General features: G+C 53.3%; 1 protein-coding gene across 5 annotated transcripts in view; it reads left to right on the top strand.

Annotated features, from left to right (window-relative positions):
* The window catches only part of DNMT3A (DNA methyltransferase 3 alpha), a 100,407-nt gene that overhangs the window by 51,380 nt on the left and 36,133 nt on the right, over nucleotides 1–12,894 (top strand). For all 5 annotated transcript variants that reach the window (XM_086700142.1, XM_086700141.1, XM_086700145.1 and 2 more), the window contains exons 4-6: nucleotides 3,677–3,947; nucleotides 10,099–10,142; nucleotides 10,597–10,743. In XM_086700142.1, coding sequence (XP_086556268.1) covers nucleotides 3,677–3,947; nucleotides 10,099–10,142; nucleotides 10,597–10,743 — 462 coding nt within the window. The remainder of the gene's footprint in view (nucleotides 1–3,676; nucleotides 3,948–10,098; nucleotides 10,143–10,596; nucleotides 10,744–12,894) is intronic.

The raw sequence follows: 12,894 nt of genomic DNA, 5'->3' as shown, positions 1-12,894 counted from the left end.
CCTGCCAGAGGCCTCCTCTTTTTCTTGCTACAGCCCCCACCCCACCCCCAGCCTCTGAGGACTGCATACACTTGCAGCTTTCCATGGGAGCTTCCCTTCCTGGAAGCAGGCCTGCCCCAAGCTACCCGGTCCCTTTACCTCAGGCTGTTCTGTAGGCCTGGCCTGGAGCCTTGTCCAGGGAAGACTCTAGTTTTTATTTTGATGGATTGATTTTTTTTGTCCCCAAGACCCTTGTCCCTATTTGCCACCCTGGAGGTTCCTCAACAGATGGCAGCAGCGGGCTCAGAGTTGAGGATACAGACCCTTAGAGCAGAAGCGGCCTTGGAGATTGCTGGGGAGGGAGACCAGCGCGCTCTCTCGGGGCCGTCAGGGTACACTTGAGTGGTACAACTCTCTGGAGGGGAATTTGGCCTGTTTACTCACACTTAGGCGGGCCTTCTACCAGCCAGCCCACTTGTGGGACTCCAAGCTACAGAAATACACAGGTGCACACAACTGTGAAGTGCTCGGGGTTCACTGTAGGTAAAGTAAATCCCCCCAAAGGCTCACTATTAGGGAACTGCTTGAATAAATTATGGAGCCTCCATTCAATAGAATGTTGAGCAGCTGTGAAATAGGAGACAGATCCATATGTACGGGTATGGAGAGATGCCCACTCTGCTTGTTATGTGAAAAAGCAAGTTATAGAACACAGAGTAGTATGATACCCTATTAGAAAAAAAAAAAATCTGGATCTGGATGTGTGTGCGAATACATATGTATAAACATGTAACTCACACATGATTGTAGATGCATAGAAAAAAAAAAGTCTAGAAAATATACTCACCAAATTGTTGATCAGGGTTTACCTGTGATTTTGGAAGTAGGGAATTGAAAAATGAGATTTAGGGGCGCCTGGGTGGCTGTCGGTTAAGCGTCTGACTTTGGCTCAGATCATGATCTCGAGGTTCATGGGTTCGGGGTCTGTGTCAGGCTCTGTGCTGACAGCCCGCTTCAGATTCTGTGTCTCCCTCTCTCTCTGCCCCTCCCCCTCTCACACTCTGTCTCTCACTCTCAAAAATAAATAAACGTTAAAAAAATTGTAAAAAAAAAAAAAAGGAAAAGAGAAAGGAGCTTTAGCCTTTTAAGAAGACTCATTTTTGTGTGGCTTGAATTTTTATAATATATGTGTCTGACTTTTAGAAACAGAAAGAAAAAAAAAAGACTTCAAAAGATGGGAAAAACCTCAGGGGACTAGCCTAAGCATCTCACCTTCTAGGTGGGGCACCCGAGGCCCCCTCCTGAGCATCGCCTAACTGGCAGGCCAGCAGCCCGGTCTCCCTTCTCATAGGCATTCCGTGGATGCGGCTGGCGGGTGCCGAGGGTGGCCTTGTGCCCGTGGGCATGGCAGAGCACTGATCACAGGGGAAGCTAGCTTTTTCTGCCCCAAGAGGACACCTCCCTTCCTTCTGAGATGTCCGGGCCTACTTGCCCCTCAGGGGCCAAGCACAAAGTGCTCCTCAGGCTCTCCTCCCCTCACTCTGTCCTTACAAAGTGTGTGGCCTTAAGCAAGTCACAGAATTCTCTGAGAGCCTCCTCAGGGAGGTTGAGTGGCTCTAAAGGGGTAATGTGACAAGGAGTCTTGCCCACCATGCAGTGACACTTACAAAGGACAGTCACGATTACCCTTGATGGGATTCTTACTACCTGGAACTGTAGCAGGCTCGGGTCTTAGACTCTTGGGATGGAGCGATACATTTCCTTTCAGAGGGGAATATGAGAACACGCACAGGGAGGGCTTACCGCAGAGGCTGCAAACAGCTTCTGTTGGGGTCGGGGGGCGGTTTCTCCGGGGGCCTGGGTGCTGGGAGAACACGTGGGGTCCAGAGCTGAGGGAAAGAACTGTGCCGGGCTTTGGGGCCCAGCAGAATGTATATTTGAGAGGCTCCCCCTTTGACTCTTCTGCTCCAGGGGGCAACTGGTCACTATTTGGGTCTGGGCCTTAGGAGGCCGGAACAAAAGCCAGAGACATCGGACGGAAGTCAGATCAGCCCACAGCGCTGACAGCAAGGAGCCTGCTTGGGATTCTCTCTCTCCCTTTCTCTCTGCCCCTCCCTCCTCCCTCCCTCTCTCTCAAAATAAATAAATAAACATTAACAACAACAACAAAAAAGTCAGATCAGCCCAAGGTTAACAGAATTGATTTGGTGACACTAGAATCTTCTGAGGAGGGGTCCTAATTTGCAGTAGGGATAGTGCAAGGGATGTTTGTTGTTGTTTGTGTTTTTGTTTTTTAAAAAATCCTTGATGTTTTCTTTTTCTTTTCTTTTATGTATTTATTTATTTTGTTTTATTTTTTATTTTTAAAAATTTACATCCAAATTAGTTGGCATATAGTGCAACAATGATTTCAGGAGTAGATTCCTTTACCTATTTAGCCCATCCCCCCCCCACAACCCCTCCCATAACCCTCCGTTTGTTCTCCATATTTATGAGTCTCTTCTGTTTTGTCCCCCTCCCTGTTTTTATATTATTTTTGTTTCCCTTCCCTTATGTTCATCTGTTTTGTCTCTTAAAGTCCTCATATGAGTGAAGTCCTATGGTTTTTGTCTTTCTCTGACTAATTTCACTTAGTGTAATACCCTCCAGTTCCATCCACATAGTTGCAAATGGCAAGATTTCATTCTTTTTGATTGCCGAGTAATAGTCCATTTTGTGTGTGTGTGTGTGTGTGTGTGTGTGTGTGTGTGTGTGTGTGTGTATACTACATCTTCTTTATCCATTCACCATTGATGGACATTTGGGCTCTTTCCATACTGTGGCTATTGTTAATAGTGCTGCTATAAACATGGGGGTGCATGTGTCCCTTCAAAACAGCACACCTGTATCCCGTGGATAAATGCCTAGTGCAATTGCTGGGTCGTAGGGTAGTTCTATTTTCAGTTTTTTGAGGAACCTCCATCCTGTTTTCCAGAGTGGCAGCATCAGCTTGCATTCTCACGTTTATGTATTTATTTTAATTTTTTTTTAACGTTTATTTATTTTTGAGACAGAGAGAGACAGAGCATGAATGCGGGAGGGTCAGAGAGAGAGGGAGACACAGAATCTGAAACAGGCTCCAGGCTCCGAGCTGTCAGCACAGAGCCAGACGTGGGGCCCGAACTCGTGGACCGTGAGATCATGACCTGAGCCGAAGTCGGACGCTTAACCGACTGAGGCACCCAGGCACCCCTTATGTATTTATTTTAATGAGGCTCTAGGTCCAATGCAAAGCTTGAACTCACAACCCTGAGATCAAGAGTCGCGGGCTCTGCTGACTGAGGCAGCCAGGTGCCCCAGAACATTTGTTTCTAACAGCGGGCCTCAGCATCGGCTTGGAAGCCCTATGTCACCTCAGGGAGCGGGGGTGGTGGCCAGGGTGGCTTGGGCAGTGAAACCAGCCTGGCACACCTACCGGGATTCTTCTCCTGCTTCTGAAGCTGGAGTGCACAAACCCCTTGACCTCAGGGAGTCAGGCCCACGAATCCCTTGACACTGAGAGCAAAATCGTGAGTGTCTCTGCTGGTACGGATGCTTACGTGAACACAGTTTTCTGGACAAAGGGGACATCACTCACCAGAATTTCCAGAGGGGTTAGTGATCTAAGAGAGACAAGACCGCTGGTCTAATCCTCTCCTCCTGTTTCTTCATCTTCCAGGTGGAAAGCAGTGACACGCCGAAGGACTCCGCAGTGACCTCCAAGTCCCCGTCCATGGCCCAGGACTCAGGCCCCTCAGAGCTGTTACCCAATGGGGACTTGGAGAAGCGGAGTGATCCCCAGCCTGAGGAGGGGAGCCCCGCTGGAGGGCAGAAGGGCGGAGCCCCAGCAGAGGGAGAGGGTGCGGCTGAGACCCCACCCGAAGCCTCCAGAGCTGTGGAGAATGGCTGCTGCACCCCCAAGGATGGCCGAGGAGCCCCCGCAGAAGAGAGTGAGTCTTGGGCACAAGGGGCAGCCTCTCTGGGCTCCGCAGGATTCCCCCGAGGGTTAGAGACTTGGGGCCAGCAGGTCCGGTCCGGGGAGGCATGGGAGCTGAAGGTCGGTGGGCTTGCCAAGGCTGTGCCCTGGAGGCGGCTGGCTGCGTGCAGCCTGCATACGTGTTTTATTTGGCCCATGTAGTGTTTTAAACATCTAAAAAAAATTAGTTGCCAGTATTTAAAAATCAAGAAATTTCACATAAAAATCTGGAGTTTTGGCTTCTCGTGAAGAAAAAAAAAAAAAAAAGCCAGATCTGGAAGCAGTGGGTTTGCAGAATGCTAACAGTTGCGGGACTGGGGTGATGGCTGTCCCCCCACCCCGCCCCCTACCCCTTCGTAGGCTGGGTGTGCACCTCAGTTTCCCTCAGCTCTCACCTGGCGCAGCTCTCAGGGATGGTTGTGTCTGTAGCCTCTGGGCTCTTCAGAGCAGTGGATGCCCTTGTAGGTGTTAAAAGCCCAGTTAGTCTTCCCCAGCACAGATGTCCTGAACCCACCACAGTTCAGCTGACCCCGCTAAAATGTGGTTGTGACTGAGCGAGGTGGGGGAGGGGCGGATGGGGTGGCCAGGGCGCTTCCCGGCCCAGGCCCCTTTCTCCCTGGACTTTTTGGCCTCTCCCTGGAGTCCTGGAAAGTTGCCTACTTTTCTCTTTCAGGTTAAGCCAGTGATTTCAGGGCCAAGCGAGCTGTAAACATGTTGGTAATGAGGACAACTAGCATTTGTACAGGGTTCACAGTTTACAGAGCGCTTTCTCATATATTATCACGTTTGATCCTCCCAGGGCCCTGCCAGGTTGGTTTGCATATGTGCATTTTAAATTCAAAACGTCTTCTTTCCAAGTGTGTATGATGGAATGAGTAAATTGATTAATTGGCATCGCTTATTTTGCATGGATCCAAACCCAATATTCATGCAAGATTGAGCGCATTTCCAGAAAAGAGAGTTCCAAATTTATTAAAAAATATCTTTCATTCATTTATTATTCAACTAATACTTTGATGTTCCCATTATGTGCAGAGCGCTTTCTAGGGCACTCTGTATTCGTTGTTTTAGTCCTCCAAACAGTCTTCCGGAGGTATTATTATCCCCATTTTAAAGCAGGAAAAACTTGCCACTTAGTGAGAGGAAGTGACTTGCTCAGGGACCCTGAGCCTGTAAGTGGTAGATCCAGGATTCATTCCGTCTTGGTCTCTGGCTTCAAAGTCGGTGTGCCCTTCCACTGTCCCCTTTTATTCTGCAATGGGGCTCGGGGTGGGCTGGCCCAGAACTGTCCAGGGCTCCTGCCCTCACGCAAGTGCCTCATGGGATATGTCCCGACACTTGGCAGGATTGTTCAAGGGGCCTGAGTGGGGGGGAACTGAGGAGGAAAGGGAGAAGACACCATCCCTCCCGTTAAAGAGACCAGGTGTTCCAGAGCAGAACCTGGGAGCCCATCAGCCCTGCCCACCAAATGTGCCACTTCCCGTGGGTACGTCTTGGCTGACTCCCAGATTCCTGGGATCTCACCACGACTGGCACCAAGCTGCTGTGCAAGGTCAGGGCAGGTCCTTCCTGCCCAGTGGGGTGGAGCCAGAGCTCTAAAGCCGCTCTTAACCCTTAAGGGTTTGCTTTCAGTTTGGGATTTCCCTGTCTCCATTTCTGTTTGTTCTCAGGAGTTCCTTCTTGAGTCGGTCAATAGGCGTTTGTTAAACACCTATTTGGTGTGTGTGTGTGTGTGTGTGTGTCAGGATCTGGGGAAACCATCATGAACAAAAACCTGGTTCTTGCCTTCAAGGACCTCACAGTCAGCTGGAGAGACAGACATGAAAGAGAAATTCACACTTAAAAGCTTGTGATTGGGGCGCCTGGCTGGCTCAGTCAGTAGAGCATGCTGGAGTTCAAGCCCCACGTTGGGCATGGAGCCTACTTAAAATAAAAGTTTTTTTTAAGTTTAAAAAAGAGAAAAGCTTGTGATTATACAGGGAGATGTGTTCTCTAAGAGAAAATAAGCAGGGTTCTGTAAGGAACGGTGACCAAGGAACCTCAGCCGGTCTGGCCTGTGACACAGAAGCTGAAGGATGAGTGGGGGCTCACCACGTGAGGGGTGGTGCAGGATGAGGGGGAAAAGGTACACAGGCTCCCAGGTAGGAGGGAGCAGGGCACCCAGAGACCTGATAGAAACCAGCAGGGCTGCAGTGGAGAGGGCAAAGGAGAAGGGTGTGAGATGAGAGCAGAGCAGACAGGGCCGGGGCAGGTCTTTGAGGACACCTTCGGGGCTGGGGGGGGGGGGGGGGTGGTGACACGGTCTGCTTTGTGTTTTGAAAAAAAAATCACTTTGCGCTCTGGATCCTGGAATGGAACAGAGGGGTTGGGAAGCAGGGTTAGGACGCTGCTGCAGGCGTTGAGGGCGGGGGAAGGTGGCTGTGACGAGTGAGGTGGCAGCAGAGATGGAGAGAAACAGACAAGCCCCAGAACACCAGGGGAAAGGGGAGAGAGGGTGTCGAGGTGACTCCTGGGTTTGGGATCTTCACACATCAGGCGGACCTTCCTCAGAGTCTCAGTGCTGAGTGTGGCAGGCAAACACTCCAGGCCTCCCCGACCGCCCAGCTACGGCCTCAGAGCGCTCCTGTGTGCTGCAGCTATCCAGGAGGGGGAGATACTGGCCGCGCTCAGAGCTGGTAGGACCCCTGAAGGCCACTGTGCATTGCCCGGATGCTGAGACCCGTGAGGTGCTACTTGGAGGCATGGGCAGCGGTCTGTCAGGCCAGCAGTCAGCCACACAGAACACGTACTCAGCTGCTTAGTTCCAAGGAGGAAGGAGACTAAGGCCCCAGGGGAGGAAGTGAGTTAGCCATGGTCTCCCTTCTATTTCCCTCATTCCAGATCTCTTGGGGGGGGGGAGGGGCATCCATCCCCTCTGGAACCCCTTCCGTTAGCTCTTATACAGGAAAGACAGAAGACTTTAGGGCAGCGTTCTTGTGCACATAGGTGCCCCAGATCCTGATAGTACAGCCAGGAGAAAGAAGGAAGAACAGGGGAGATGATGAGTAATCAGGACAAGAGCCACCTGGATAGGCAGGTGGTGGCCTTGGGACCGCTCCTGCATTCCTAGCATTAATGCCGCCATGATTATAATAGAAACGACGGTAATATGGCTTTCTTTTACTGAGTATTGACTATGCGTTGAGTGTCCTATATCCTCACTACTCAAAGTGGCCCATGGACCAGCTCTGTCACCTCGGAAGTTAGAAATGCAGAATCCTAGGCCCCACCCTAGACCTGTGGGATCAAAATCTACATTTCAAAGAGATCCTGATTTCGATGCATATTCAAGTTTAAGAAGCCCTGCTTTTTATGTATTCTCTTGTTTCATCTTTGTGATCACGTGAGGAAGACTCTTATTGTCCCCATTTTTCAGCTGGGGAGACTGAGAGTTCGGAAAGGTTAAGTTACTTACCCAAGATTGCACAACTAGTACAGGACCAGATCAGGGTCAGCACAAAGCCCCTCTCTGAACACTCACTATTGGGCTAGTGACTGCCCTCTGAGGCAAGCCTGGCCTTAGCCTTGTCATTGAGATTTGGGTTCCTTTTCAAGGGAATTTGGGGTGGCCCCCAGCTGGGTATAGGCTTAGACAGACAGGTAAGTGTTGGAAACATCCCGGCCTCTCCTGCCCCCAGGACCTAAGATACTCTAGGGTCATGTCTGAGTCTGCCAGGGCCACCCCGGGAGGCATGCAGCCACCTGGCCCGCCTGTGACCCTGGGTCTGGGCCAGGAGCAGATGGACCGCAGAGGGAGTGTTGAGAGAGCAGCTGACCCTCCTTGACTCAGGACAAGTGCGGCATTCTGAGACAGCCCAGTTTGTTGTTTTGCTGGGCCAGGCTGGAAAGTGTGTGTGTGATATCACTCAGTGGGCATGTGCAGAATCTGTCAGGGAGAAAATTCCAGAAAGAAGCCAGTTGGAAACTGCACGAGGAAAAGCAATTCTGTTTGGGGGAGCATGGGGGCCAGGGAATGGGGAAGGGGAGAACCTGAAGGTGGTACAGGGTAAAGTGAGCTGGCTTGGGGTTCAGGAGCCCCGATATCTGATTTCGGCCCTGGCAGTAAGTCACTCCACACCCCCCCAGCCACCCACCCCCCAGCCTCAGTTTCCTCATTGGCAAAATCTAGGGACTGGACAGGTGCTCCAGCATCTCTACAGTCCCCTTCAGCCCTGATTTTCTTTCATTCTAATAAATGTATGATTCCCCATAATGAGATGCCATGGAGGGACCCCCATAGGAAAAGCTTGAAAGGTCCAAGGGACCCTGGGTCATAGCCTGGTCCGAGGGCAGGCTCCCCCTTCTGGCAGCCCAAAGCCTTGCTGGGAGAAGGTGCAGGTCTGAGAGGCGGGGGACCCCCGGGGGCGGGAGGGGCACCCTGCTCCAGGGAGAAAAGTCCGGGAGCTGGGAGCTGGCCGTGCTGAGCGGAAGCTCAGAGGAAGAGACAGAAAGCCCCGGGTGAGACACACTTAAAAAGCCTGTCGTGTAAAGTGTTAGCTAGCACCCCCGTTCCCACTGCGCACACCCACGACAGACACTCCTGCTTCCTCCCACGCCCCCTCCCCCACCCAGGCAGCCAGCTCAGCACCGTCCCTGTCGCATGCCGGCACGTGGTGCGGTGCCCGCAGCCAGGGCCCTTGTGGGCGCTGCCCCTGCCTCCCCTCCCCTGGGCTCTGGGGGCGCTGTAACCCCGGACTGCCCCTGCCCCAGGGGCACACACAAAGAGCCCCAGGTCTTCTCTAGCGAGAGAGAGGGAAAGAAACTTCCTCTCCGGGGGCTGAAGAGGCCTTCAATGCTGTGTCTGGTTTCCGCTTCAGAGCCAGGAGATGAAGTAGGGGCTGTTTTTTCCGTTTTGGGCTCCCCCACCCCAACTACCGTGAACCAGCCTTAGTGACCTTCCTGCTTTGGGCCCAAGCTCAGTACTTTTAGCTTCAGAGAACCGAGTTCAGGGGCCCAGGTGAGAAGGGGCTCACTTGCCCACCCCCACCTGCAGGAAGCTCTGGAAGGCATAATTAACCCAACCCCGCCACCAGACTGCCAGGTGTGTGCGGGGCCCGGGAAGGGCATCTGGGTGAGGACCCCGAGAGGACCGGGATAGGAGCACAGGATATTCTGGAGGAGTGTGGCTGTCCTCCTGCTTGGGGCCCAGAGAGGGACAGGGAGAGGGTGAGACTCCCCTATAGACAGAACTTCTGGGGCTTCTGCTAAGGGGGTGGGGGGCTTCCAGGAAATGGCATCTGGGCCCAGTGAAGGAGCCACAGGGTAGAGGAGCAGGGAAATGCCTTGGGGACAGAGATCCAAATGAACGTTCAATGAACACCTACTATATGCCAAGCCCTGCCCCAGGCACTCAATGTTGCCAATCACCTAAAGATATTAGAACAGTTCTCTATCTTAATGCAGTGAGGAAACAGGCTAGGAGAGGTTACAGAGGTCACACAGAAACAGCTGGAATCCAAGTCTACTAGAATAAAGGCTTAGCTCAGGGACCTGAGAAGGGGGCTGGGGGGGAGAATGGAGTACAGAGGCAGATATCGATAACAGAACCACAATATTGAGAATTGCAGAAGGACCTTAGAAATCATCTCCAGCATCATTATTTTCCAGATGAGGAAACCGAGTCTCAGAGACAAAGTTGCTTCACCAGAGTCTTGCTCCAGTGGCTCTGTACCCACTGCCCCCCAGGGTATCTTTGCCTGACTCCATACAGGGAAGAGAACAGCTCCCTTCCAGGGTAGGGGGAGGCTGTCTGGCCCCTCCTCTGGGGGAGAGAGCTGTTTCTAGATGACCCCTTTTGTGTGCCCAAGACAGTGTCTGTGGGCCAGAAACAGTGGCCCTGGCTTTTCTATTGTTCCTTCGGATTTGGGCCTCCAACCCCGCACCAGTCCCTTCTCTGCTCTAGGCCCTGCTCTGAGTCCTTGGGGCCAACACCGTGCCTAGCACGCGGTGGGCCAGCAGGTTTGACACACGAACAACTGAACGGCTGGAGGACCCCGTCTCTGTGGCAGGGACCCCAGGCACAAGGTGGGGCCTCTGAGCCACTCCTGTAACTCTGCGACAGTCCCTTTGTTCTTCCCTCTCCACAGGCAAAGAACAGAAGGAGACCAACATCGAATCCATGAAAATGGAGGCAAGTGTTTTCCTCAACCCCCAGGGGCTCTGTGGATCCTGGTTCTAGGAGAAGAAAGCCACCTCTCTGACCAACTGTGGCCAGTGTGTGTGAGGGGAATCCTGAGGTGGCCCTGCCCCCTTCTTTACCTGTCCCCCATGTTAGGAGGAAAGGAAATGGGTGCGGAGGTTAGCAGTCCCCCAACGAGGCAGCCAGCTGGTCCCTCTCTGAGACCAAGCACCTCCCCTCGTGGTTCACGTCCACGTGCCCCGTTACCCCACGGCTCACTCCTCCAGCCCAAACAGGGGCTTGCCCAGCACTTGCAGGGTCGGCATCTCTGGCCAGGAGTCAGAGCTCCTGTGTTGTGTTCGAGGTGAGTGCCTCCTCAGTTTCCCCTTAGGAGGAAGAAACCTTGCAGTGGGACTGTCGGTGCCCATCTTAATGCCAGTCTGTCTCTGTCGTCTCTCTGTCCTAGGGCTCCCGGGGCCGGCTGCGGGGTGGCTTGGGCTGGGAGTCCAGCCTCCGCCAGCGGCCCATGCCGCGGCTCACCTTCCAGGCGGGGGACCCCTACTACATCAGCAAGCGCAAGCGGGACGAGTGGCTGGCACGCTGGAAAAGGGAGGTGAGGTGCCTTCTGGCCTGGGCCCCAGCCCGTCCCCCAGCATTGGAAAACCAGAAGTTAGCTTCAGCCGCCTTCCGGAGCTGTTGTCGGCCCCTGGCTGAGCCTCAGTTTCCCCTTCAGGTTAACCTCTTGCACTTACAGGGAACCGCTCAATTAGTAGGCAGTGACTGGTTTCTTTGTCCGTTCGACACATGTTTCTTGATCGCTTACTGTGTACCAGGTAGCGTTCTAGGCTCCGTGCCTATATAATTCTTGGCCTCGTGCAGCTGACATTCTGATGGAGGAGATAGAACAAATAAAGACAGAAACGTAAAGAAGGGGCTGAAGTAGAGGATAACAGAGGCCTGCTTTAGGTGGGGGTGGTCACGGGAGGCTTCTTGGAGGAGGTGGCACTTAAGTTGAGACCTAAAGGAAGAGGAGAGCTGGCTCTCATCGGGTCGCTCCTTGGTCTTTCAGTCTCCACTGCCTCAACGCCTCTTGCTGCTAAATCCCTCTACTAGCCAGCTTCCACCCCTCACCCCACGACCCCCGTGCAAGGTGTCTGGTGAGGAGCGGAGTGGGGTAGTGTTCTAAGAAGAGGAAACACACAAGCAAGGCGCTTTGTTTGGCAAAGTGAGAGACCGGTATGCCCAGTGTGAAACAAGCAAGGGAGGAAGTGGGGCTGGACGAGGCTGGGAGGTCGGCAGGGGTCCAACCACATGGAGCTTTGCAGCTCCTGGCCAGAAGCTGGCATAGTTCTGAGGACATTGAAGGTTTCTATGCAGAGGAATGATCTGATGTGGATTAAAGGGGCAGCAGTGGACACATCGGGATGTATTTTGGAGATAGAATCAGTAGGGCTTGCTGATGGAGGGGAGAGGTGGGGGAGGGGAGGACATGGGGGCACTCCGGGACAACTCCCAGGGGTCTCACCTGAATACCAGTGATGGTTGGTCCATGTCCTCACATGGGGATGGCTAGCGGAGGGGCAGGTTTGAGACCGGCGGGAATTCTGACTTCAGTCTGAGATGTGGAGGTGCCTGGAGCCTGGGGGGCAGGGAGGTCTGGGCTCCAGATGCAAAGGTGAGAGGGCGTTAAGAGCAGAAGCTAGTGTTTAAGTCCGGGGAAGCTGATGAGCTCACCCAGGGACAGGGAGAGAGAAGAGACAAAGTCCCAGGATCGCGGCCACAAAACCCCACTATTTCTGGGCCGTGTAGAGAGCAGGACTGGCAGGCCGCAGGGACTGACGAGGGGCTTGGGGGGTAGCCGAGGGGAGAAGAGCCATGACTCAGAAAGGAGAAGGCTTTCCCGAGAGTGTTTGCCTAGCCCTGTGGAAGGTGAATTCACTGAGACGTGCTCAATGCATCTGACGCCCTGGAGTTGGCCAGCGACTTTTCTTAGAGCAGCTTCCGCGGGGGGCGGAAGCCAGCCCATGGAAGGCTGCGGCCGAGAGAGGAGGTGAGGAGACTGCAAGACCAGGGAGGCCCCAGTCCATGAAGCCTGATTTGTGGGGCTGCTCTCCTTCCTGTCTGATTAGTAGAGAGAAGGCTGTTGACCTCTGGCACCAGGATTGGAGCAGAGATGCCTTGAATTGCCACCCTCTGGGACATGGCCTACAAAGAAAGGCCTTATCCCGTTTACATTGTGTGAGAGAGCTTGCCCTAGAAGAGGTTCAGAACAGGTAGGGGTTTGGCTACTTGATTGTTTCCAGTTCCTTCGGGATCCAGGAAGGCAGAAATTTCTCTCCGGGAAGAGCCCGGAAAAGGGGCATCCTGTCTGAGGTCTGGGAGAGGAGAGAAGCACTTGACCCTGAGCACGCAGTGTGGTCTTTGGACTGGAAATTTCAGGAACTTGGGCTGTTTTTGCCATCTGGTCAGGTGCCCACCAATCAGTTCCCTGGGGCCAGCAGAGGGGGGCTTTGCTTTTTTCTGCTCTCCCTTAGCCCTGGGGCCAGAAGCTTGGACACGATGACTTTTAGGCCTGGTAAATCTATAAACTCTGTGGTCCTCAAACTGTGCTCCCTTGAAGAAGCAGTATGGGGGCCTGCCCTCAGTTGCAATAGAAAAGGGGATCTTTGGGGCGCCTGGGTGGCGCAGTCGGTTAAGCGTCCGACTTCAGCCAGGTCACGATCTTGCGGTCCGTGAGTTCGAGCCCCGCGTCGGGCTCTGGGCT

The sequence above is a fragment of the Puma concolor genome, chromosome A3 (genome assembly GCF_028749965.1).
Source record: "Puma concolor isolate L17-30 chromosome A3, mPumCon1.1.hap2, whole genome shotgun sequence".
NCBI classification, from domain to species: Eukaryota; Metazoa; Chordata; class Mammalia; order Carnivora; family Felidae; genus Puma; species Puma concolor.
The sequence above is the reverse complement of the archived record's forward strand: the minus strand, read 5'-3'. Positions and strand labels throughout refer to the sequence as shown.